This window comes from Cricetulus griseus (genome assembly GCF_003668045.3).
Source record: "Cricetulus griseus strain 17A/GY chromosome 1 unlocalized genomic scaffold, alternate assembly CriGri-PICRH-1.0 chr1_0, whole genome shotgun sequence".
Classification (NCBI taxonomy): domain Eukaryota; kingdom Metazoa; phylum Chordata; class Mammalia; order Rodentia; family Cricetidae; genus Cricetulus; species Cricetulus griseus.
In genome coordinates, this window is record NW_023276806.1 from 239,227,462 (window position 1) to 239,255,375 (window position 27,914).

At 42.4% G+C, this 27,914-nt stretch overlaps 1 protein-coding gene across 1 annotated transcript in view; it reads right to left on the reverse strand.

Annotated features, from left to right (window-relative positions):
* The window catches only part of LOC100762600 (palladin), an 82,707-nt gene that overhangs the window by 4,565 nt on the left and 50,228 nt on the right, over positions 1-27,914 (reverse strand). Inside the window, exons 3-9 of the mRNA XM_035450493.1 lie at positions 24,102-24,237; positions 21,070-21,168; positions 18,756-18,977; positions 16,560-16,709; positions 8,756-8,850; positions 7,528-7,660; positions 3,023-3,230 (exon numbers count right to left, since the gene is read on the reverse strand). Coding sequence (XP_035306384.1) covers positions 3,023-3,230; positions 7,528-7,660; positions 8,756-8,850; positions 16,560-16,709; positions 18,756-18,977; positions 21,070-21,168; positions 24,102-24,237 — 1,043 coding nt within the window. The remainder of the gene's footprint in view (positions 1-3,022; positions 3,231-7,527; positions 7,661-8,755; positions 8,851-16,559; positions 16,710-18,755; positions 18,978-21,069; positions 21,169-24,101; positions 24,238-27,914) is intronic.

Here is a 27,914-nt window from a genome sequence, read left to right on the forward strand (position 1 = left end):
GAAACACCAGATGAATTATCTGTTAGTGGCGTATAAAAGGGTCACTTGAGCCACTCTTTTATGATATCATTTTTACTTCACGAGGCAGAGGTTAGTGTTTTCTCCAAGCAAAGGTCTGTAAGCTTCTTTCCACTCGTGTACTCCCTCAGTTAGTTCAAGACAGATAGTCCCACACAGTACCCTGACATCTGCTCCTCACCATGCCTGCCTGACAGGCCTCAGAGATCCAGAGTCATTGCTGGCGGCTGTGAGAGCTTTGCCTAATTAAGTTAACATGAGCTCACAGCCTTTACCCACTGGTGCCATCTAGTGGTGCCAAGTACACATGCTTTGGACTGGCTGCCACCTGAAATGTGTATTTTGAAGATTTAAGATTTGGAACTCATAATGCAAGGAGACATATTACAGGATTTAAAGGGTGGGGAAAATACATTCAGGAGAGCGATGTTTATCTACATTTGGGAACTTTTTTTATGGTTATCCATAAACTAAGGATGTACAGACTGCAAATTACAAATCTAACTTGTGTTCTTTTTAGGGAGCTACAAAGAAGACAACTTAGTGACTATCTTACAGGATTTTATTACTTAATCTTTTAAAAGTCAAGACTTGCCAGGTGGTGGTGGCGCATGCCTTTAATCCCAGCACTTGGAAGGCAGAGGCAGGTGTATCTTTGTGAGTTTGAAGCCAGCCTGGTCTACTGAGTGAGTTCCAGGACATCGGGGCTGTTACTTACAGAAACCCTGTCTGGAAAACCAAACCAAAACAAAACAAAAAGGACTTCTGGTTAATAAATATCTGTAATATTATAAGACAATGGTAAAGAGGTTTCTTGGGAGACTGGTAGAAACCGTTTCAGAGAAAGAATAGTTTTAATTTCATCTGAGCTCCCAACAATGAATCTACAGACATGCATCGTACACTAATACGAATCAAGGTCTTTGCCATCGGACACTAGGTTGTGTCTTACTAGCTGTGTCACCTGGAAAACAGACCACAGATGTCTCAGCAATCTCAACTAGTGGGGACCATAAGGGGTCATATCAGTTTGAAGGATTAAACTGGAAAAGTGCTTATGAAGTCCTTACAGACATCGCCGTGTACAGTGCCCCAAGCAGCACATGCTGTCATTGGCGGGCAGTTGGGATGCTAAGGCTGCTTTGAAACACAGCTAACAACACACAAACTAATATCTGATGGTGAAGACCTCGATCCATGTTAACTGGCATGCACTGTCTGCTCAGACATGAGTGCTGAACCATGCCCAGATGTCTGTTTCTGGGACACTCAGGTTTTATCCTGATGGACAAAGAAGACCAATGGGTAAATTTAATAGAAAAACAAACAGTTTAATTTGAGTTTACGGAAATGAATGAAACCAATCCTACCATGCGGTTAAAAGCCTGGTTAAAATGACAGTATTGCCCATGTATTTATCAGGTTTTTGTGGAAAAAAACCTATCGGTTCTTATATCCTGGATTTAAAGCCCTTCCTGGTTTTATTCTCTTTGGCACTCTATTGAAGAAGCTGAGTGCTCATGGCGTGTTTGCAAGGGACTATCTGGAGTCTAACCCTAGCTCACTAAGGGGAACTCCAGGAAGCTGTAATTTTCTCACAGGGCTGATACCAGGCCTAGCCAAGATAATGTATATGATGGCATTGTCAGTCGAGCTTTAAGGAAAACACGTTGGCAAGCTTCATGATAGCAAGAGTCAGGCCATCAAAATCTGCCTTACTCTAAGGGTGGTATGAACCTTTTCATGAAGGTTTCTCAAAGTCTAACTTCCTGTAACAACACTTAAACACATTACTTACAGTATTGCTTAGAAAGCAAACTTGTTTAATTTGATACTGAATTGAGGGTAGATTGACAACATTGCTTAAAGTTTTTGAGTTTTGAAGTATGGTCTGTTTAAAAAAAAAAAAGTCCAGAAGAGAGCAAGATAAGAGATATCATAATAGAGGGAGACATTATAGGTTTAAAGAGAAATCAGGCACTAGGGAAATGTCTGGAGATTTACAAAGATGACACCAACTAACAATCTAAGCAACAGAAGAGAGGCTACCTTAAATGCCCTCCCCTGGTAATGAGATTGATGACTAACTTATATGCCATCCTATAGCCTTCATCGAGCAACTGGTGGAAGTAGAAGCAGACACCCACAGTTAAACACTGAGCTGAACTCTGGAATCCAGTTGTAGAGAAGGAGGAGTGATGAGCAAAGGGGTCCACACCAGGCAGGTGGAGCCCACAGAAACAGCTGACCTGAACAAGGGAGAGCTCTTGCTCCCCAGACTAATAGCTGGGAAACCAGCATGGGACTGATCCAGACCCCATGAATGTGGGTGTCAGTGAGGAGACCTCGGAAATCTGTGTGGCCCCTTGTAGTAGATCAGTACTTATCCCTAGCATAGGAATGGACTTTGGGAGCCCATCCCACATAGAGGGATACCCCCTGAGCCTAGACACAGAGGTGGGCCTAGGCCCTATCTCAAAGGATGTGACAGACTTTGAAGATCCCCCAGGGAGGCTGAGGCTGAGCAGAAAGGGTATGGGATAGGTAGGATGTTAGTTGGGGGTGGGGCAGGGGAGGAGGGGAGGGTGAGGGAACTCGGATTGACATGTAAAATAATCTTGTTTCTAATTCAAATAAAAAAATGGAGGAAAAAAAAAGTTCGTTGGACTCTCCATATAAAGTTCCGGAAGCCTGTCTGTCAGTCACTCCTTTCCTGTGGAACATGAGGCTTATCACAGCCATGAAAAAGTAAGCTGCCCAACTCTTCTTCCCTTCTTTGCCAGATTATGGGAAAAAGAAAAGATAAATAATAATGGCTATGCTGAAGTAAGAAAAATGGACCCTTCCTGTTGCTAATCTTTATGACATGCTACCATTGTATTTGGTGATACAATCTGTTTTGTCAGCATTTTGACTTATTTTCTGCATTAGCTAATGATGGACAATGTGGTTTTGTGTCATTTGACTTGTTCTGGAAGTGAGAAAGGAGTCACAGACCACCTACCAGCAACCACAAGCTCCAGGTTAAAAGAGTTCTGCCCTGCTCTGTTGGTGGCAATACATGTGTAGATGCCGGCATCCCGGGACGTGACTGGCTCTATAATGAGGGAGTGTACTCCATTCTCACGGACCAACATCTTGTGAGCACTGTCAGGGCGTATGGGCTTCCCATCTAGCTGCCAGCTGAGATCTGGGGTTGGTAACCCACTGACCTAAACCAGAAAGGAAAAACAAGTAAATTTCTCTAATATTAAAGCAACCAAGTCACCAAGAGTTACAGATCCAGCATCGATTCCTCTAGAGTTTTGAAATTGCTGTATGGTATGTTAAAAACAGTGTGTTGGATTTTATATATAAAGTTCCAGAAGCCTGTATGTCTGTCACTCCTTCCCCATGGAACACTTGGTAGCACAAACAATGGCTTTTTAGATGGCTTTCTCATGTCACTGCTTTGTTTAAAACCTTCCCATGGTTTCCATAAACACACAGATACTCACAACTAAGCATTTCTTAAAGAACAATCCAGAGATAAGTGAAACAGGGATTAAAACATATTTCTGTCATCATCTTACCTCACCCAGGACTATAAAAATTCCCAGGTGATGTCAGCTTTGGGCTCTGAGCTCTTTGGAAACAGAAGATGTGCAACAATATCACTCAGCTCTAAAATTTCCCACCAAGGAGTGGCCATCACCATGGAGATGTTAGTTAATTCGTCCATTAGTATACAAGCATATTATCATTTTATAATCCTTGAAACTGAATAACAAGAACAATTGGAAATTGCCCAGAAGGTCATAGACAAATTAGCATCACAATGGAAATATCCTAAAATCTTAAGACCATGGCAGTTGTGTGACCAGGGATCAGATAACAGTGTGAAAGGAGGTGGCCATCTGCCAGCTTTTTACTGTGTTGCCCTTGATTTTGACGTAGGTAGAAGAGCATTACATAAGACCTTTTGAAATCCCACCTTCTTGCAACTTTACTAATGGGAAATCATGTATAGGAGACATCTATTGGGTTATAAAACAATTCCTTTGAAGCATTAACTTTGTCCAATTCTGTCAGAGAACTCATGCATTCCATCCTGCCCCACAGTATGTATTCAGTCCTACTGCCCACAAAGTATCTCCTATACATGTAGCTGAAGTCTGGAGAATGTAAGGGAAAGAAGTGCAATTAAATAACCTTTTAAGAGGATGGGATTTCAGAAAGAGCAGTAGGGCTTGTGGGCAGCATGATATCCTCCTATCCCTTGCTCTCCTATCCCCAGCTCTCCATGGGTACGCTCTCCCTGTGGGGAAGACACTAGAATGACACGGAAATAAAGCAGTAGATATTCCCATCTGGGCTCCAGGTCTTGGGGAGTTCATAAGTTGTTTCCGCTCTTCTGGGCTTCATAATGGACAGGCAGGAACGTGTACTCGCAGGAAGTCACTGATTGGGTTCTTTCAAAACTATTCACACAGGAGCTGTTCCAGTGGGCGGAGTTACTCATGCTCAGGCAAAGGAAGCAGGCCCTCTTCACGCCAGCACTCCCCGTGTGTAGTGAGAGCAGCATGGTATCAGGAGCTGAGGGTCATCCCAAGCTGGCCTCAGTCTGAGCAGTCGGTGCTTTTGGCCCACGTAGAGATGCAGAGAGAAGAGCACACTTAGCAAACTTTGAAGTAGGTAGTAGTGTACAGTGTCCATTCATATGGCAAGCCATTTGGTTCTTCTTTTGTTTTTGAGGCAAGATTTCATGTGGCCTGAACTGGTGACTACGTAGGCAGGGATGACTTTGACCTTGTGATCCTCCTACCTGTGTGTTCTTTGTGCTGGGGTCTGATGCTTGTGCCACCAGATTGTCTTTATGCAGGTCTGATCGTGATAGTGAATTCAAGGAGTGATTGTCTTAGTTCTCCATATCCTTTTAAAGGCAGAGATTACAGGACATTTATGTTGCTGTTTAGAGCAATAAAAAGTAGCTCCTAGAGTGCTGTGTATCAGCTCATCTCACCCACTCTTGCTACCTCCTTACATTTTAAAATTTATCTCAGTCTTGATGTAATTTTGCTTCTAAGTAATTAAGTATACATCCAAAAAATACACGTTTTCTTTTTCTGAAATAGGGCCTGACTGTGTAATGCTGACTGACTTTTGTTTCCCTGTGTAGACCAGGCTGGCCTGGAACTCCCCAAAATCCACCTGCCCCTACCACCTGAGTCCTGGGGGTGAGGATGTGAGCACCACACCTGGCCCACAACTCCATTTTTACACATGAAATTGGTAACAATCAATCTTAGGATGTCATCATCTCTTTTGTTGACTAGAAATACCATCACATTGGTTATATTTGTGAACTCTTTCAAAATTTAAAATATTTACTTAGAAAACGGGAAAATGAAATTTTTCATTTGTATATATTGCATACATGATGCTCTAGAATATGTACACATTGTGGAATAATGAAGTTGAGCTAAGCAGCATATTGGTTATCGCGCGCGCGCGCGCGTGTGTGTGTGTGTGTGTGTGTGTGTGTGTGTGTGTGACACAACCTCCTGTCAGCAGCCTTCATGTGTTTGAAGGGTTCTTAATAACCACCAAGAAGAACATTAGATTTCTTGAACTTCCATCAGCTGTGTGACTGACAGCTTGCCAATCCTGCTCCTCCAGCTCTTGGCAAGTATCATTTAGTTTCTCCACTGCCAAGCTTCTTTAGATTCTGTTGCGGGAATTTTGTGTTGTGGTCTGATGGTCAGACGTTGGTTCGAGAGGCAAGGTTCCAATTCAGCTGGTTGGATTAGATCAGAGAGTTCCCCAAAACAAGAGAAAGAGTGGCCTTTGGCGATGAGGAGGCAGGGCTGGAAGGTGGCACAGGCTCTGGCCAAGCCGAGCAAGGAGGTGAACAGAGACCAGCATGGGTCGGAGCTGTAGTGCTTGTCTCAGGTTCTTATCTTTATATTTTGTCTCTGAGTTTTATTTTATAATAAACGATGAAAGACATCACAGCAAGTTTCTACATGTACGTGACAAATGAGTGAAGTCACACAGTGTTTGTCTTTCCGTGCCTGGGTCATTTAACTTAACATAATACACTTTAGGATCGCCATGGAGTTTCTCCTTTCAATATGCCTCAAACAGGTATATTTTTAAATCTGTTAATCTGTTGGTGGACACCTAAACTGATTCTGTATTTTGGATATTGTGAACGGCTTGTTCCCTCTGTCTACTATCCCACCAGCAGCAGGTCACAGGGCATCAACTTTTTATGTGGTGTTGGAGAGATCTGAATTCAAGTCTTCATGCATGAGCAGCAGACACTATACCACCTGAGTTATCTTCCCAGGCCCCTCATGTATGAAGCTCAAAAACTTTTTTTTATTTATTACTCATTTACTTACTTATTTACTGTATAGCCCTGGCTTCCCTAGAACTCATGTAGACCAGGCTGGCCTCAAACTCACAGAGATTAACCTGACTCTGCCTCTTGTGTATTGGGATTAAAGGCGTGAGCCACCACACCTGGCCCCCTGAATATGTGTTAATTCTTGATTAAAAATGAAGTAATGCCTTGAAATTCACCAGTGTTTTATAATGTAAGATGTGCTACATTTGAAAACAAACTATTTTAAATAATACATTTATTCTTTCCTATATGTTGTAAGACCCCCCCACACACACACACCAAAAAAAAAAAAGTGACCAAATAAATTAGGTTACTTCAAAGCAATTGCTAGACTAAGAATGAGGAGACACACACGATCCTCCCATCTCCACTGAAGGAGTGTCTGTGGTCACTGGCAAATCCCTTCTCACACCGATAAAGGAATCATAATTTCTACTCTTGCATCTTCGGGAGTGATGTTTGTTGAAACTCATTAAGGCCACAGCTGTGGCCTAATTTTAGAAATACTGAAATGAATTGTTCCTTGCCTCACGCTAGCCATGGCTGGTGCACATCCAGGAAACTTACTTTAACAGCAACTTTTTGAAACCTCTCTCTACCAAACTCTAGTTCTGCAGTTCCAGGGAGAACCAGCAGATGGAGCCCAAACAATTTAAAAATCTATCCACATTTACTCACTAAAGGTTAAGACAGTAATACAAAGGACAGGTGGAAAGGGGGTGGGAGGGTTGGTAGGGGAAGGGGTGTTCAGTGGGAATGGGGAGGCAAGGTAGGTGAGGTGAGGAGCAGGGGGCTAGAAACCAATGCAAGGAGACATGTATGAAATGCCTTAAGGAAGCTTATTAGCATGTAAGCTAATTTAAAACCAAGTTCACCAATAAAGACTACTATAAAAAAGACAGTAACACATCAATGGAGGGATGAAAAAGACGTAGCTCCATAGCACAGAGTAATCATGAAGACCACCGGGTGACTGGGATGCAGGGCAGATTCATTGCTACAAAATGAGGGGGAGGGGCAGGGAGAGGAGAGAGAGTAAGACCTAGTGATTTGCTGGAGGCACAGACACACTCTGCAGTAAACACAGAAGGGAATGCGGCAGGCAGGGACACACTTACTTTGCAGTCCATCCTGCAGAGTTTGCCTTCCTGAACAGTAAGATCTCCCGGAGCCTGCAGGAAGTGAGGCCGGAAGAATCGCTCCTGAATGGGCTCGTTTTCATCTCCACTGTCCCTTGATCGAGAGCGAGGCCTTGAGACAAGAGACGAGATAGGCAGATAAATAGGACATTCATGGGCAGTTATTTCCAGGAGAGACAAGTCCCTGTCTGAGCCCGCTCCCCTGATATTTACACACACAAAAATGCCACAAGCAAACCTGGTTTCATCTGTAAATTTATGATTGACTTAATAGTCTCCAATCAGCAAACTATTAAATACAAATCAGAAAAGGGAAATGGAGAAGGGGTTACTATGTTTGGGAATATTTTTTTCCTAATCAGACAGTCTTAAAGCTTTGTTAGAATTTTATTTGTTTTGTTGTTTGTTTGCTTGGATTCTGTTTTTGTTTGTTTTTTGAGACAGGGTTTCTCTGTATTGCACTGGTTGTCCTGGAACTCACTCCATAGAATGACTAGGGTGGCCTCGAACTCAGAGATCCACCTGTCTCTGCCTCCTGAGTTCTGGGATTAAAGTTGCCCGGTTTTGTATTAGAAGTAGCAGCAGCTTTTCTTCTTTCTAAACCAAACCTTTCCCAACAGAAATGAATGTTAACTTTTCATGATGACTTAAATTTTGTAGCTAATTATAATTTCTTTATAAAAATATAATGATTTCTCATCAAAATTCCTTTTCACGATCCTTGGGAAAACAAATTACATTTTTAGGCATGTTTAATTTTTCATTAGTTTGTCTGTTTGCCTAAAGGCCTTATTTTCTGCTTTAAACAAGGGTGGTGCCAACCTCTCAAATTTTGTATGCCTCCCTGCTCACATTACCAGAGCAATTGAACCGACAGTAATGGCACAGGAGACTTGAGAAACCAAGCAAGATGTTAAATGCAAATTGTCAGAAATCATTAGGAAGATTAAGTTTAAAAGAGGAGGGCTGGCACTGTAGCTCAGTGGAAGAGCACTTGCCTCAGATGCATAATGCCCTAGGTTCAATCCTCAGTGCCGGGGGAGGGAGGAGGGAGGGAGAGAGGGGGTGTGTGGTCATGATAAAGACACCACGCACTTTGAGTCTGTGTTCACTGCCATGCTGTGATGATTGTGGTAGCAATGGGTTTACAGCAATAAATGAATGAGAAGGAACACACAGGACACCCAGGAACGAGCTTCAGAAATACCTTCTGGCATGGGGATGGCCCGAGGGAGAGCGGGGACTGCGACCTCTTTGGTTGACAGCCTGTACCATTAGCCGTCCTGTACAACTGACACGACCCTGTTGGAGATATCAGGAGAAGACATTAAGTGTTATGCAAACCTGTTAGCCATCACATACTGGTAAGTCTTGTATCTTATTCTCTCTGAGACACGAGTCCTTAGTCATGTACCACTAGTAACCAAACCAAAGCATCAGGAAAACAATTTGCTGAAAGAATTCAGGTGACAAGAGTCTGTTTTTACCTAGGGTAGCATTCAAAATGACACCCCTCTTTAATCTTCAAAATAACGTTTCCCTAACACATAAAGCTGAGTCATAAAATACAACGGGATGATATTTTTCTCTTATGATGCTCCATCTTCACGGTCGAACATCTACTTATTGTGGCTAATTCTGAGATCAGAACTAGATGATTTCAGTTTTCTCTCAGATCATCTCAGCAATACATTCATTGACAGTTAGTGTCATTGCTCTGACCAAGCCTTGTACTAATGGATGCCTGCACGATAAAAATGAACATCCTATAAGAAGTGGGCATAGGACAAGATGAGCATCATGACCATAAGACATTGTGGTCTCTGAAATAAACATGTACACAATTTAAAAGCCAGGAATGACTGGATACCCAGAATATGGCTCACAAGATAAAGGCCTAGCTAATGAAAAGTTGTATTTATCATTCAAGTTGGCCAACTGTAAGCTCGGTAAGTTGTAAGAAGATATGCGATACTTTGAGGACTCGGATGACAAGAATAAGTCACCAGATTTTACTCTGGAGTTTGGTTTAGGCTTTTCTCATACTATTACTAACAGGCTGTGACATCAATGAGTTCCTCCCCACTCTTTAGAATGAGTTGTCTCTAACTTCTGAAGCAAAAAAGAAACAACAATCGTAGCTTGGGATGCCAATATAGATAGGAATTCAGCAGTGTGCTGGAGGACTGGTGTTCCAGCTGAAGGTGGGCAGGGCAGACTGTATTAGAAGAAACAAGGAAGGGTATCACAGCAAGAAACCCAGGGTAGGCTTTCCTGGAGGGCAGGCATTCAGTCAACCTGGTTCTCCGGACTTCCCATGGCATGACTTCTCTGGGGATGCAGCCACTCAGAAAGGGCAGACACATCAGATGTAATGCAGACCAGAGAAGAATTGGAATTACTAGGTAGAAAGGGGTGGAATGACAACAACAAAATGAAATTGTCTCCTGTCACCAGATAGTGAGTGTCTCTAGCACTCAACACTTGTTATAGAGGTCAGAGCCCAAACACTGTCTTTCCCCCAAACTTCCAAGGTGATCTGAGTAGACTCTTAGGAGGGGGGCTATTTCCCATTAGGTTAACTGTATCTGAGGCTCTCATGGTGAGCTCTCAGCAAACATTTGATTATCTCTAGAATAGCTAGAAATCAGGAAGTTAAAAACCCTTTAAATCTATAGTCACTCTGGAAAAATCTGTCCGTGACTCACTTAGGAGATCTCTCTCTCTATTAATCACCTCACTGATAGATCATGCTAGATGTTTTATCAGACGAACATATAGAAGCTAAGATTCCCCTTTTGAGATAAAGGGTAAGAAAGCACATGTTTCGTGTTTCATAGACAGCTTCAAGTACACTGACATGGGACGTTGATTCAATGGTGGCATGCATATAAAGTAAAGCACCCTTCCAGGACCAGTGAGAAGTTTATATTAACCAGTTATTTATGTAGTCACAAGATCATAGGGCATAAATTAAATTCAAACTTTAACCTTGAATTTAGGAAAGGAAATGTATATTGCTCTAAAAAAAAAAAAATCCCCTTAACATCAACTTGAATTCGGGTTTTCTTTACAACTTTGGGCAAAATACAGATACGTAAATGTATGTGTGCCTCACAAGGATGCTTATAAGGATTAAATATTAAAGGAAGAGGCTATCATTTATGATCTTTGTTCTCATATATTAACCTTCACTTCTGCATATAAACAGGGAGGGCTTGGTCTTCCAAGAGATGGGACTGTGTTTGATTCTTTGTTGTTCCTGGCTAAATACATCACGGAATCACATAGTGATATGGCTCAGGGGTAAGCTGATTGTTGCCAATCCAACAACCTGAATTTGACCCCTAGAGCACACATGGTGGGAAGAGAAACTGATTCCCACAAGCCTTTCTCTGAACTACACACACACACACACACACACACACACACACACACACACACACACTGTGGCAAGTGTATACCCTCCCCTCCCCACAAATCCCACATTAAGTCAGTAGATAATATAATAAAAGTGTTGTAAAATGTTGCCAACGAGTACAAACCAGTGCAGGTACAGGGAGATTAAAGCATCCAAATGCAGAAGTCATATCCTTTTTTTTTTTTTTTTTTTTGGCTTTTCAAGACAGGGTTTCTCCTATAGTTTTGAAGCCTGTCCTGGAACTCACTCAGTAGACTATGCTGGCCTCAAACTCACAGAGATCTGCCTGCCTCTGCCTCCCTAGTGCTGGGATTAAAGGTGTGCGTCACAGCTCCCTGGCTGTTTGTGTGTGTTTAAATCTAGAATTCATTGGAATCATTGCAAAGATGCTCTCCGAGCATCCCAGCAGAAAGTTCACCCCTGCAGAAAGTTCAGGTGTGAAATCTGAACATTTTCCTAAGAGGCTGCTCATTCGGACTCAGCACCGAGGACTTCAATCGTCTAAATATTCCCACCAACCCTGCATATCATGGCAATTATGGGCAACTACATACTATTGTACTTGGTTTTAACTTTCTGATTTCCATCTGCTTTATTAACCCATGGAATGATAATCAAGGGAATTCTTAAGTAAAGCCTGGAATAGCCTGGGAAGCCCATGCTAATGTAAACACAACCAACACACTGACTTTCTGCATTTAACTCAGCTCTGGGTTAAGTCTATTTCAGGAGGGAAGATCCACAGAGTTTAAAGTCGCAGTGCAAGCAAGAAGTTTGAACTGCTGCAGTGATTCTGTGTGAGATGTCCAGTTTGTGAAGGTTATTTGATGTCTCATCACTCCAGGCCAATTGTTTACGTGATTCAAAAATAACATTTATGCCTCATAGTTTATGAGCCTAACTCACAGCACAGGAGGCCCTGTGAAAGCCTGCCACTTGTGTACTTACTTCATGCAAGTGGAGGAAACAGCAAGCTGCAAAACAGCCCTCCCAAACACAAATGCAGCATAAGGTAACTTAGCAACGCAACAAAACACAGCAAAACACTCATGTTTAGATTCAGCTGTGTCGTAAAGACAGGATTAGAGTCTGAAACAACCCGTTTCTGTGATCTTTGAATTGGCAATGTCTGGTGTAGGGCTGCACAATCATACTAAGCTGTGTGATCACTCTGGTCTCCAGTGAATTGCTGGGGCTGTATACATGGAGTGTAACACATGGCCCGGTCGGCATGGGTTCAGATCTGTGTGTTCTGTTCCAGGTAAAATTTGGAGGTAGCTAACAATATCTAGCATGTTTCTTCTTCCCCAAAAACTCATCCAGGTGGAAAAATATCCTGTTTTAAGATAACCTGGTGAGCGTCAGTGTCTTCCTCTGCCCTAAGTTCTCACCTTCTTTCTTGCCTGCTTTCTGTAGTTATTTTCCTTGCTCTGTAACCCTGCCTCTGTGTCATGCTACTGAGATCATTTTCCTACTCTAATCCTGTCCCCTCCATTTGGTCATTTCACATCAAGCAGGCTACAGACTATTACTTGTCTGTCTCCTCTTTAAGCCCAAGTGCTTTGACAATTAGAAAAAAAAATGGAGGAAACTAAAGGGCATCAGGGCTTTGAGAACTGCCTGCAGTTTTCTGTCAGCTACACTTGATGCTTCTGAGAGTGTTCCTTGAGAGAGTTAGCTTTTTGTTTTGATTTTCTACCCGTGTCTACTTTGGACATTCTTCTTTTAAATCATTTAAAATGTACACATTATAAGAAATGACAACGGTTCAATATGCAGTACCAGATCTTCTAAGGTTGTGGTTGTGGCTTGGCAATTACTTTTAACACCACGTGTCCACAGACACAGAAGATCAGGTCTGCCAAAGTGCAGGTAGAAAAATGGCCTGTCACTTGTTCTAATTTCAATGCCACATTTTCTTAATGTGTAGGAAGATTAATCCCATTATCTATATATGATTCACAAAATCTACCTCTGGCATATTTGGACAGGACACACCAGGTCCTGATGAGTCAGAATGAATAAAAAGGTTTTACTTTTGGAATTAAAATCAACCAGGCAACTTGACCAGAAACTTGGGATAGCAATTACCATAAAGTATGACAAATTCCCCAATCCTCTTCCAGCAAGGCTGGCAGGACTGTGAACCTCAACACAACCTCTTCCTAAATGTCCATCTGGGGGATTTCCTCAGACTTCCTTCATGCGCCTCCCACCCTATTTTATGGTGGAGATGGAACCTTGGTCTGTTACGCATGTTAAGGGTTCTACCTCTCAGCTAGACCCCAAGCCTCCCCTGTTTTGTCTTCATTGGCACTGAAAAGGAGAGTTTTAGGTCTGTTTCTTAATGAAAACTCTGTATAGCTTGAGACTTGGATCTGTAAGCAGTGGGCTTACAGTGATCCTAGGGTTCCTTGAGTATTTTGCGCCTCCTGGTCTACCCAGAGCATTCATTATAATCACAGGAGGCATGGGAGAGCTGGGATTTTGGTTTGCTGATGTCATCGGGTACACTTATAACATCTCTGTATTTTCTCCCAGAGGCAGGAGGCAAGAACTCAAGAGGCTGATCATGGGGGTTTAGCCTGGGGTTGATAAGTCAGAGGTATGGATGCTGAGAATGAGGGCAGTAATTCTTTCCAGTTTTCTCTTGGCTCTGGGTTTTCTGAGAGCAGAACAGCCTCCCAGCTCAAGTGTGGGCCCCAGCATCAGCTGGGTTGTGGGTGTGGCTCATGCTGTGGTAGTTGTGGCACAGCTGTGTCTCATGCCCCCCTTCTTCCCCACGGGGGTGATAAAGAGAACAGCAGGAGGTCAGAAGACCACACAGCAGCAACTTTACAAATTCCATCCCAACTGCCTTGCTTCATCCCCAACAGTAATGTGGGGCAGGCTACCTCTCATCGATCTGACCTTTGACATCTTGGTTCCGAAGGGTCTGCCAAGTGTCCAACTATAGTCTATGATGGTGAATTTGTGTCTATGAATCAGAATAATGGTAACAACTAGCATTTATAGAAGGTACATTGGAATATGCCAAATAAACCAAGTGCTTTTTACATGAGCTATGTAAACCCACATTAGTATCCTTGTTTTCCAGATGAGGAGATGGAGAAGTGAACTCATTCCTAAAGGCCATAGGTAATGAGTGGGAGAGCTGGCCTGTGCTCACAGCTGCCGGGTGCTGGAGCACAGCCCCGGCTCCTCTTAGACACCATCTGTGTTGTGTCTTTCTTCTGCTTTCCTTCCTTCACTCCTGTTCTTTGTTTACAACAAGGAGGAGTGGGGGTCTCTGGTTTATACACAGGATTTCGGTAAGATTGTATTTTTCAACTGAAAAATGTAATTACATGTATTTATGAGTGTAATCTGATATTATAAGTACGCAGTGTATACTGATCCAGGCTTTAGTGTCTCCCTTTAAGTAGTGACTGCAGTACAGTTTGTCAAAACAGTTTCTATAACCAGACATACTGACCCTTGGGGCTGGCTGACATGGTAAGCTCCATGCTCTGCCTTCCCTTGTTTAGAGCTCTTCCGTGTGCACACACACAATTTGGAAGAGGGCTAGAAGCAGATTCAGTTGCAGTTTTGCATCTGTATTCTTTTGTTCTGTAAAACAGCTTATTCCACTAACAATTTCAAACATGCCAGAAAAATGCCCTGAAATTAATAGCAGGGACCAGTTTTGGCAAGTACTTAGGAGCATGGCTAATTCTACCCCATAATAAGTCCCAACCTTCCTAGAGGGAAAGCGTACTAGAGAACCAACTACAAGATTTTGGATTTCCTTGAGTTCTCCAGCATTTGCTTTTAAGTAGTCAGAAAACTGACAGTTGAAATTTGTTAATAGTCAAGGAAATACACAAAAAACAAGGAAAAAGGGGCAAGCAAGCTCCACTTCTTCTTCCCTTCCAAACACACCTAATAGGAACATAAGAATTGGGGCATTACTTTTATGCTTCTCTCTCTCTCTCTCTCTCTCTCTCTCTCTCTCTCTCTCTCTCTCTCTCTCTCTGTGTGTGTGTGTGTGTGTGTGTGAGTTCACATGTGTGTGCAGGCACATGAGCATGTGTGCAAGTGGAAGCTAGAGGCCATTATTTTTTGAGATAGGGTCTCTCACTGAGTCTGGAGCTCACCGATTGGGCTAGTGTGGCCAGACAGTAAGCCCCAAAGACCAGCCTCTGCCTGCCCTGCCAGCACTGGATGCCATCACAGCCCAGCTGTAGATGTAGGTGCTGGAGTCTCAGGTCCTCATGATTACATAGCAGGTGATTTATTCTCCAAGCCATCAGTGCACCCCCTTTTAATGATGGTTTTCATTCTGACTATTTTTCAGAATGGTGGTCATGTGGTCATGAGTGACAAAACTAGAGCCTCAAGAAGGTGCAGTAATATAGACACTTTCCAAAGACAACGAAGAGGCTGCTGTGCTCTTTCATTACCTGATCATCTGGATAAACTGTATCACTCTAATTTTGATAGTGCACACAGGCATCTTTATTGAGAGACTGGTATGTGAAGAGGAAAAGTCTCATGAAAAAAAAAAAAAAAACCCTCAAGTCTTCACATTTTGCTAAGGTATCACCTTCTTCCCAGGTGGTACTAGCCAAGCTGACTCTGGTTAGCTCAGAGGTGAACAGAGATGGGATGCCTTCATCATGGTATGACCATACACTAAAATATCTCCTAACACAATATTTTTAAAGTAATGAACTATGGAATGAGATAAGTGGACTGGAATCTTAAAATATGACTGTTTTCATTAATTATATAATAAACTTGCTAATTTTAGCCGCCCTCTTTTAAATATATTGACTTACATTTTTCTGTGGATTTAAGGAAATCACCTTGCTATGCATACAAAGTAACCTCCCGTTCATGTTGTTTTTGTGTGTCCCCCATTCCCAGCAAAGTGCTGTATGATACTCAATGAGAAGGTTTGAGTAGGAAATATGATGCCAGGCAGCTAGTTATTGAATTCAAAAAGGCAACTGCTTTTCTGGCCCTAAGTCCATGAGCAATATTAAAAAAATATTTTTGATACAAACAAATCCTAATTCTATCCATAGTTGGTGGGAAACTCTGCTGGTAACTTAAATTCTGGCCAAGATCTCCACTGATGTTTTGCATGCATTTATTTTTAAATAGTTTGAGTTTGTCTGTCATATACATCCATGCCACCCCTTGGTCTGTATCCTGCCCCCCTTCTTTATTTCCTTGCATGTAACTTTATTGAAATGATATAGTTTATTCTTTTACAGGCTCATTTTCTATCTCCAAACTTGTCTTCCCTCCACTGCAACTCCATAACTCCAGTAAGAGGTGATCACATATGATACCCTTGATAGGATTTGCAGAAGGAATGCATATATGTCCCAGGATCATTCCCATAGGAATTCTTGATGGAATAAATGCTTGCAAAACAAATTTTCTATCATTGAGAAAGAGAGAGATGGGAAAGAGATGTAGAAAATAGTTTCATAGGCCAAAAAAAAAAATACAACTTCACCTTTTAATGAAGCAGTTCCTCTGCCTGAGCAAAGGCCTGAAACCCTAGACAGACACAGCCCAGCCCTCCATCTGTTTTCACCTGAGGGTTGGCAGCCATGATTGTGTAGTTCCCGTCATCATCTAGGGTAGAGGCCATGGTATGCAGGGAGCAGGTCCCATCAAGGTCTCTCTGAATGGTGTAGTGATCACTCTTTGGAGAAATCTGCTTCCCATCTTTAAACCAATAGATCTGTGGAAGAAAAGAAGAATAAAGTGTATGTGTGTCCTCTTACCGTTCAGGTGTGTAGCAGTGCCCGATCTGCAGAGGGCACCATTAAAATGCTAAACAAAGCATCTCACAGGAGACTGAATTTTCAGCAATAAAGGGAGGTTAATAGAAAATCCAATTTCATTTTAGTTTTAAAAAGGTGTGTGTGTGTGTGTGTGTGTGTGTGTGTGTGTGTGTGTGTGTGTGAATGCACCCACATTTGCATTTGTAGAGGCCATATGAAGGTATCAGATCTCCTGGAGCTAAGTTGGGCTGTGAGCCATCTGATGTGGGTGCTGGGAACCAAACCCAGGTCATCCAAAAGAGGAGTAAGTGCTCCAAACTGCTGAACCATCTCTCCACCCTGCTGTACCATAATTTTGTTTAATAAATATATGCATGACAATACATCTTCTTGCTCATTGCAACCATCCTTTCCATTTGTATTGTTTACATAAGTAATATGTGTATATTTTCCTATATATACAGCATTGGCAGTAATTAGCTCTACGAAGTGGCAGTATAGGCATTTTAATTTTCTTTCAAACTGTATTGGCAATTGAAATGTACTACTTATAAAGATGAAAAGCTTGCTTTATAGAACAAAAAGTGACTCACAGTGGGGAGGGAAGAAGTGTACCAGGGAGGGAGGTAGAACATACAGATCGATGCTGGCGGGAAGGCCACCATTGTAATTCTGGGTCAAGATGCATGTGATCCATGTTTATCAAGCCCCCCCATTTTTTTATAGAACACAGTATAATTGAAAGGCACAATATTTTTAAATATGTAAGTTGGACTGATTGAAAACTATATGTTAAAAATAATTAGTTAAAAATAAATCTTGATCAATTTTTCTTTGTCTGAAGTTCTAATTTGTACAGGGTAATGGTAATGGGATGATTGTAATATGAAAGCAAAGGGTGTCTAAACAGAAGACAGAACCAGCCTGGTGGGGGTAAAGAGCCAAGGAGGACAGTTGGGAGGGGAATGAACAAGAGCAAACATGATGAAAGGATGCCATGAAAACCATTGCTGAGTATGTCCACCTAAATATTAATGGAAAATCTTCCATCCTTAAGTCAGGAGGACCGTACATATTTAGTCCTAAATAAACACACCCGGTATTACACTCTTACTGCTTTCCTAACTCCCCCATTCCCCCTTGAGACAGGGTCTCACGATGTAGCCCTGGCTGCCTGGAACTCAGATTGGCCTCAAACTCACAGAGAGCCACTTGCCTCTCTGGTGATATCCTGTTTGTACAAATAAAACCTGTCTGAAGATCAGAGGATGGAGCTTGCTGTTAGCTAACCATAGAGGTCTGGAAGTCTGTACAGACAGATAGAAAGTAAGAAGGGGGAAATGGTGTGGGATCAACTTGTACAATGTAAAGATTTGTCACTTGCATTCTTTTAATAAAATGATGATTGGCCAGTAGCCAAGCAGGAAGTATACATGGCCAGACCAGGAGAATTCTGGGAAGATGAAAGGCAGAGATGCAGTCGCCAGCCTGACACAGAGGAAGCAAAATGAGAATGCCTTACTGAGAAAAGGTACCAAGCCACGTGGCCAAACATAGATAAGAATTATGGGTTAATTTAAGTTGTAAAAGCTTGTTAGTAATAAGCCTGAGCAAGAGGCCAAACAGTTTATAATTAATATAAGCCTCTGTGTGTTTATTTGTGACTAAAGGGCTTCGGGACTTGACAGGACAGAAACTCCCATTTACATGCCTCTGCCTCCCCGGTGCTGGGATTAAGATTATATGCCACCATGCCTGGCTTTCTATAACTCCTGTTTTTTTTTTTTTTTTAAGTTGGATCCCAGTTATAAAAACTATATTATACAGTAATCACCAGAACTTGATTAAGTTTCAGCTCTAAAATTACATTATATAAGGCATCATCCCTCCTAATATGCATTTTTAGTGATTTGATTATTTCCGATGAACCAGAGGAACTCTTCCTGTGGGTCACTCAGATATGTTGTTACAGTGATGCTTAAAAAGTGACGTCTTCCGCTTACCTTTGGCTTTGGATTCCCAGCCACTCGACACGTGAAAGTCACAGGCATCCCCTCAAAGATCTTGTAATGTTTCAGCTTCATCTCGAAGAAGGGTGCCGTTGCACTCTCGGCGGGTACATCCCCATACTGCCCCTCATCCCCTGACTCGTCCACAGGAGACCGTTCCAGTCGGTACTCTATCTCACTTATCAGCCTCTGCTCACAACTGGAGACTTTGTACTCCTAGGCCAGACACAGAAGGTCCAAGTCAGCATCCCCTGAGACAATAGCTCCCTCAATAATAAACCACAGGGCAGTAGGGTATTTTTACAATGAACCATGGTCTGGGCTCAATTCAATTTCACAGGGAAGCAGAAAGCATCTGGAATTGAGTTTGTGTGATATTTAAAATCATCTTCAAGTCTGACTCCCAAAATAAAACAAAAACTATAAGCAAACAGCCACTACTTTTCTTGGGAAGGGGTGGAGAGGAGCAGTTTAAACTATGAAGGAAAGGCTATCCATACTAAATACCTAAAGGGCATACTGATATCTTCTAGTAGGTAAAACCCCATGTGGGCTGCACACCCCTCCAGCAGGCTACCAGTGCATGGTGCAAGCAGCCACAATAGTGCACACAATTCTTTTTTTTTTTTTTTTTTGAATTCTTTTTTTTAAAGGGGATAGCACCACAATTTTCTACTTTTACTTCTTTGTAAACACAATACACATATTATATTGGGGCTCCCTCCTAAATCTGCAACTATTAGGAGCCCATCTCTTAAACAAAAGCAAGATTGATGGTACAGCCACAACTTTGGTTAACAGCCAAAGCAATCCCAAGACTCTATGACATGTGACAGTGTTCAGGGTGGAATCTGCAGTTTCCTGCCTGCAAACTCCCATGAACATAAGATAGCCCATAACCACATATTCCCTAGGTAATATTGAGTAGGAACCTTTTTTATTTATTTATTTATTTTTTTTGAGACAGACTCTTACTATGTAGTCTAGGCTCAGCCATTCTGCTGCTTCTGCAATGTGGGATTGCAGGTGTGCACTGCCAAGCTCGCTTAAGATCCTACTTTAATTATGCTTCTTCCTTTAACAAGTTACTCAACCTTCTGAAAATAGCTTATTGGTCTGAGGAAAGGAATACGGCAGTCTGAGTAAAATTATGAAAGGCACACACTGCAAGCTGTTTTATTTCATGTAATTACTATCAAATGTATCATTCCTGCCCCTCCCAGAAGGGTGTCTAACGAATGAAAATTTTTCCATGCCTCAAAGTTTGGTCTATTTACTCATGCTAGAAATTAAAGTCAACCTTGTAGATAAACAATGAGAAAAGGCACATTCGTTTGAGACTAAATGAAAAATTGATACTAGCCACAGTATTTATAATTACCACACGGCAGTGAAGACAGACACACAGACACGAAAGGAAGCACAGAAGGGAGACAACAGCGGGAGACTGGACAGAGGAGAAGGGTGGAGCTTAACCTTTTGACCGTCCAGAGGACTTCCTACAGAAGCCCGAGGAGCCCCAACATCCTGTAAAGGCAGAAAACAAGAGGTGAAGGCTGGCAGGCAGATGTAGCAGGATTTCTAGATTCCTTTGCATGGGACGTTTGTGGTGGCAATAGTGAGCTTGCAGCTTCTGGAGGAAAACCTGTTCTCAGGGTTCTCAGACAAGTTCACTTGGCCCCTTAGACTTGCTTTAAATCTTTGTGGGACCTCGTTTGTTTGTTTTTCATTTGAGGCTACATCTAAAACTCTAATGGGGATTAATAGAATTATGAAGCAGATTGCACCAAATCCACAAGATGACTTTTTTTTTTTTGGTAGTAGCAGGGGCATAAGATAGCCCCTTAGGTCTTTGTCTGTTAGTGTTCTATTATCATCCTCATGAAAGAGGTCAGAGGCGCTCTTTTGTGAGCCTGGGGGGGGGGTGGTCTACTTTTGGCTGACATTAAGAACAAGATGGGGACATTTATTAGCTTACTTCAAAAAATGTGAGTGAAATGGTTTTTCTATACAAAACCATTTTGTGTTAAAGCATAGGACAGTTTAAGAAACATGAAGACGCTGGAAAGGAAAGCACACAGATCAATACCAGGCATCAACCAGTCCGTAGAGATGCACTAGTATCATCACTCAGCAGTGTCAGGCATCTGCCCAGGGGGTACCACCTATGAGATAGACGGGACAGCACCCCTGCTTTTCTGTGACTCGCCTGCTGCATGCCACACAATTGATCTCAAGGACAGAGTCTATAAACAGTATGGGGGCAGTGGGCAGAATGGATCCCAGGAAGTTTAGAGCTTCGTGGTACCTGATTGGCTGTTGTTTCTTCTGGCTCCTGGATGTTGAAGACATTTGCGCTGTCAGCGCCAAGCAGGCGACGAGCCATTCTTTCCTCATATGTTAGCCTCTGTGCAAAACAAGTCACAGATACACAAAATTAGGGGAAATCATAATCATGCAATGATAATGGAAAAAAAGAATAAAAACGTAGAATAGGTTTTGACTTTTCTTTCTTTCTTTTTTTTTTTTTTTTTGTAACTAGTCTCTCCTTGGCTTCATAGCTCTATCCCAAAAAGTCTGTTTCTTTTTCCTGGCTTCAGTCAGAAATGAATGACCTTCCCTGGCCTTTCCTGCTTCATATGGCTCAATCCAATGCTGGGAGATGAGGTAACTATCCCTGGCAGCTACCACCTGATATGACACAGATCCAAGGGAAAGATAAGCGGCCATGGTGAGTCCACAGAGGATAGTGTCCTTATCCTTGGGGGGGGGAGGGCAGAGGAAAAAGGGTGATTTTAAAATAGCAGAGGAAGATGCTCTTGAACTTAAAAGAGACGTTCTGAACTCTCAAAAGAGATGTTCACAGGTTCCAGAGCATCCATGTTGGTTCCAGACAGCGACAGAAAGAGCTGCTCCAACGGGCAATACATGGAGTTCTGAGAAGAAAAGCAGGTGCTGCTGGCAGAAACAACCCTAAGGGTCAGTTCCCACCACATGTGACACACAGAAGATGCTCAGTCAGCAGGAGCACATGGGAGTCTGAGGTTGGTTCCACCTAGGACACTGCCTCAGCTGCTGCACAGTGTAAGCAACTTGGAGTAAATATAATCACACAGAATGACTTCATATGAGCAAGCCAGCATCTAGCAGCCCCAACTGGTGACTTCTCAGACCCTCACTGCTTGACCGCTGGGAGGAAGTCCACACTGCTGCTCCCTCTAGCTGTCTGCTGGGCCATTCCTAAGAGTGACATTCCAGCAGTTTTGTGATTCTTGTACTTGTGTGTTTTTTCTATGTGGCTTAGAACTATGGATCTGGGGGGGGGGGGACTTTGAGAGCTCACAAATCCCTTCAGGGGCATTTTCCAAACAAGGGAACCACTAGAAATATGGAATAATTAGTAGGGTAGGATCTGAGAAAATTATAAAAGTACAAGCATTATTTTAGATGAACCTTCGAATTTCTGAACATCAAAAACAAACACTATTCAATATCCTCTAATCAGAAAAATATGTTGGATGAATTTACAGTTTCCAGTAATTGCTGGTTCTGGTCCCAGCTGAAACTGGGAAGTGAAACAGATCAAATGCCAAATAGCCCTACAGTTGAAATTATTTCATTTGCTAAAGAAATGGCAGGAGACAAGAGTGGGGGGGTGTCTGAATGCTGCAGGGAGTGATTTGGTTCAGTGATCATGCAAAGTGATTTATCAATTCTGTTCACACAGAGGAATTCAATTTTCTAATGGAGTTTTAGAACCCTGCTCTCTTACAAAGTCTTCCTCGTGGTCTGGTGGAGAACATTGTCATGAGTGGAGAGGCCTGTTCACATAGGCAGAAATAGCACTGGTACCTACCCCCTCACCAAGATGCCCCTGCGGCCCTCAGAGCCAATTTTACTTGACAGTTTGGTTTCATTAGAGAATCCCCTTTTTAAAAAAGTAACTTGGCTTTTCTTGTCATAAACTATCAAATGCAGGATTGATGAAACTAATCATCATGAATGCTTGCTTATTGCTAAACAGACAAATATAAATAATGTATACGTGTATGAGTTATAAAATACATACAAGTCAAATAAGAAGTACATATTCCAAGTATGGTCAAGTTGTACTTTATAGAAGTTCATTTTTACCCAAGGGAACCCTATCCATAAGGAATATATAAATAAATAAAAAAGAAATAGTGTGCTGGGGGGAGTTGGAGAGACGCCCTCACCTGGCTACAAAAATTCTCATTAGCATCTGTTTTAATCTCCCAAAGGCTTTATTGCCAGAGCCAGGGAATGCTTCCAGAGTATGTGCAGTTGCTGTCAGGGAAATACTTCCCTCTTGGGCAGAGCCTCAAAATCCAGGGAACTGAGCATCACAAAATTTTCTAGAGCTTAATCTCCCTTAGATTAAGAGCCCTTAATCATTAACATCAGCATCTAATACCCCCATTCTCCAACTTGCCAAGTAAACTCATCCACATTTTATCAATGTTTCACAATTAGAAATCTCACAACGCTAAAGTGTTTTCTGTTTGGAAAAGTCATCTGCGAGGGTTTTCTACAGAGGCTCCTTCAGCTGAAGAGCCAAGATTATTTTTCTGGTATTTCATGATAAATCCAAAAAAAGACCCCTCTCCCTATGTTCAGGCTGCCTGATTTGCTAGCTTTTCCCAGCCCTGTAAAAACTCCGAGATGGTAAGAAAGGAGTAAAGAAGCAAACAAACACAGGAGGAAACAGGAAGATGAAGGTTGTGGAATATTTAAGCAGTGAAGGAACAACCCTCTATTTCTCATCAGATTGATGGATCCCGTCACTAACCTACAGCCTTAAAGCATAAGTAGTTTTGTTTTGTCACGTTTGGTAGTTCCGAGTTTGCTTTAAAACTCGGAACAAGGACTGTGGGACAGGCAGCACTGTGAGGCGAGGCTGCTCAGTGTCTACTCAAGTCAGGGAGGAAAGGATTCCGCCTTGGCAAGGGTTTCACTAGCACAGGTTTTCTATCCTGCGAGGAAGCCTTTCATTCCAGTTTGCTGCTCCCGGGGGCCTGCTCTCCCACATCACCTTCCTGCTTCCTCCCGAGGAGCCACTGAACTAGGATGGAATCTCTGTGGATGCTGACACTTTACAGCAGCGTCATTAATCATGCGTCGTGGTTTCATCCTTAGTTGCTGCCCTTCCTACTTCTTTTCTCTCCTCCTCACTAAGAGCAACGCTGAGACTCAGATGTAGCGAAACAGTCTGGTGGGTAAGTCTTATGAACCTGAGCCTTAGTGAACCAGGAGAAGGGGTCTGGGGAGCTGGGAGCGGGGAGCGGGGATTCTGAGTGTGATCCCCTCTTCCATCAGTACCGGCTGGCCATTGTTCAGAAGGTCCTCCTTGAAGCGAAGTTTCCGTTCCAGGTCTTGAATGACAGCATCCTTTGTGCCTTGAATCTCCTCATCCGAGGCTATTCTAGCAGTTCTACTGGCCTTCTTCGGAAATCCCCTGCGCAACAAAAGCATAGGGCGGTACAGTCAACAAGAGTCCAAGTCAAACGTTCGAGTTCAACAAAGAAAGTACACCATAGCAAGATGCCATTCATAGTACATCTCTTTAGAGCATCTACAGCCACTCGTATGAAAAGAAACACGAAGATGCTTCTAGGACTTCAGGAAGCACCAACTAGATCCAGTTCTTGGAGAAGGTCCAGATACAAAAAAAAAAAAAAAAAAAAAAAAAAAAAAAAAAAAAAAAAAGCACCCTCAGTGGCTAGGCAAATGTCACAGACAGGGAATGACTGAGTTTCAATCCTAGGGAGTAGCAATGTAAGTGTAAAAGCGATATGGCTTGCTATAGGGTTTAAATACACTTAACCTTGAACTTCACAATTTTCTTAAAGTTGCTTATTAAGTACATGTAAAATACATAAAAATGAATGAAATGTGAATGTTAAGAAGATTTTTAAAAGGGCTAATTTCTCAATTCTCTCCTGATTTAAAAAAAAAATCTTTCTGGTCCTTCATAATTCACTGTATTCAACGACAGGACTCGCCTCCTTGTAAGCAATATGTCATTCATCAGAAATTCCTGGGGTCAAGATTTGAGGATGTAGCTCAACTGGTAGAGTGCTCACCTAGCATGCACCAAAACCTGGACTCTATACTCGGCACAGAGATTAAACTGGGTGTGTAACGCCTGCCCCCCAGCACTCCACCCCCCAGGTGGAGGCAAGAGGGGCAGGAGTTCAAAGACATTCCCAGCTACATAGCAAATTCAAAGCCAGCCCGGACTATACAATACTCTGTTTTTTAAAAAAGTGAAAATCCTTCATGTGTCTTACACATTTTATACACAGAACACAAGGGCATTCTACACAGAATCCTTAGTGTGCCTGTATTTTGAGTGTGAACCATCACAGGAAAACGGGCGTGGGATTTTCCACTTACAGTATCACATGGAAGCTCAAAACAGTGTGCATTTGGGAGGCTTTCAGAAACTGGATTTTCACATTAGGGATATCCAACCTGAATTACATTTGCTGCTTTCCTTCCCATTTCCACATATCCTATTTGACCAATGTAAGCCTGAGTTATAAGATTTTGGGTATGGTTTTACACAAGAGGGCTCTGGCCGGTCTGCATGGCTTGCCATGGTAAGCAGTAAATCTCAACTCCTACAATAGAGGTAACATTAGAGCTGCAGCAATTCCTGCACTGTGCACCAGGGGGCACCAATGCTGCGTGCTGGATAGGTGTGGATGCCTGTTGGTATCTCAAGCAAATAGACTACTTTCTATTTCTCAGTGGGTGCAAATCAAGGAGAGACTGGACGAAATGCAAAGGGAAAATGAATGATCCATGACTACCCTATTCAACACAGTTGAATTTTGAGGTTAAAAGAAAAAAAAAAGCAAGTTGTAGAAAAATGCATTTTGTATTTCCACTTAGGAAGAGGCAAAAGCTGAAGTCTGGTCCTAGGAGGGGTGGCTCTCTGAATGTATGATCCAAGGGGTCACCATGAATGATCCTGAGGAGCTGTTAGGGGCAGGTGTGCAACCTCATTCCAAACCTGATTCAGCCAAATCAGAAACTCTGGACTGGAGTCCAGCAGTCTGTGTTTAATAACCTCTCGGGGTGATTCTGATACATGGAAAGGTTGGATTAAGAAACCCAGGGAAACATATGCATGTGGTAAGTTAGGAAGAATTCCCAACTCAGGGCATTGTTAGCTGGGGGTGGGGGGCAGTTAGTGTAGGGTAGGTGGCTGGTGAAAGGTCACATAGGGCTTTTAAAGATAAAGAAACGGATGCTAATAATACATTATTAGAACATAGAAATTCTATATATCCTGCAATAGGATATTTCTAAATAATAAAAGAAATCTTACTACAAATGTGTCCCCACATCATCCCCTGACACCATTGTCTACCGTGGCAAGAAGTAATGGGTTTACCAACTTTTGATTTCTTAGAGCCCTGTTTATCCTTGTGGGGGGTGGGGGGAGCAAAATAAAGCTGAAACACGTAAGCAGAAAATATGGCGATGCTGTAACTGCTGCACACCCTACACGTGTGATGCTGTGTGTCCAGGGGGCTGTGCACCTGGTCTTCCCAGACGTCATTCTTCCTGTGGTCCATGTTTCTTTGATTCCCTCTTGAATGCTCCTAGTTCTGTTGGGTGCTTATCCTGAACACATAGAGAGGAGATATCCTACCCCAGTGCAGGGCTAAACCAATCTGAGGTTTGATCGTTTGCTATTTTCCATTCTTCTAAATATTAGTTGGTGTAGTAAAGGTAGGTGGCATGTCTTGGCCACTGAGAGGTGAGTAATGGAAGTGGGATGAGAAGGTAGAGTGCTCCCATCTCTAAAAGGAGACATAAAGGGAGACACGGCCCTCTTCCTTCACTGGTAGAAATACAATAGCCCACCCTAGACCTGTTTTGTAAGTCAGCAAACCCCATGTATTTCATCTACTTGTGTGTGAGTCTTCTGATACTTACAGAGGAAAACATCCTACTTAATAAAACCTGGGTTTCCAGGTCCATCTAGTTCAGTCAAATTTGTCCCAGCACATTAGAGTTAAACATGAAAGAAACAAATAAAAACGGTGGCATCTTTAACTTTTGTTCTATTCACTGAGAAGTGACCATGAGGTTTAGAGAGACTGGAAGGAGCAAAAAAATAGGCAGTGAAATTGCTTAAGGCACCAATAGAGTCATACGAGTTATGATTTAGGATTCAATTTTTAGTACCATGAAGCCATTTAACAAAAATGCTCACAGTTTTCTGGGTTTCCTATACAGACTTTCTTCCAGTTATATCATCAGCTTTCACCTTAATGTCTCATTCGGGAAAAAGTGCTTAAGTCTATCCTGTTAGTAATGTCCCATGTTCAGTTCTTCATGAATCTATCTTCCTGATTATTTGTATTCTTGAATGGTCTCTTTCCCATTGTGGCTGTTTTTGTTCACACACAGATGTTTCTGCAATGAGTGAACATATGTATTATTTATCTGCACTTCTATCTTTCTCTCCTTTCCCTCCTCAGTCAAGAATATTTGTGTCATACTATCTGAAAGCAGATGACCTGGAAAAAGCAGGGCTGCTGTGGTACATGCCTTTAATCCCAACACTTGGGAGGCAGAGGCAGGTGGATTTCTGTGAGTTCAAGGCCAGCCTGGTTGACAGAGTGAGTTCCCAGGACAGACAGGGCTGTTATACAAAAAACCTTGTCTAGAAAAACAAACAAAAACAAAACAAGAACCAAAAGTGTAAGGAAGATGAATGCCAAGAACAGAACAGGCAGTCTAAATGAGAAAACAGAGAGCTGCTGTTTATAGACTGTTTCAACTGTCTATAACTGACCAATACCACCATTGGTCCTGCTGGCTGAAAAGCATTTTCCATTGTACTTGACTCTTTTCAGGGGACTTAGAATAGCTAGCTGCTCTGGGGAATGTCACAGAGGAGTGGTCTGTCTTGGTGTGGTCTCTGCCACTCAAGTATTTATTATTTCACTATAGGAAAAGAAAAAGAGCATAGGGAAGGACATTCCTTGGGATAGCAAGAGCCACATACTGTCAGGTATATAGACAGATGGCATCCAGGTGCCATAGCGGAGGGTATAAAGGACATGGTGTTACCACCTGTATGAAGACCTACGGAGATCTGGGTAGGCAGTG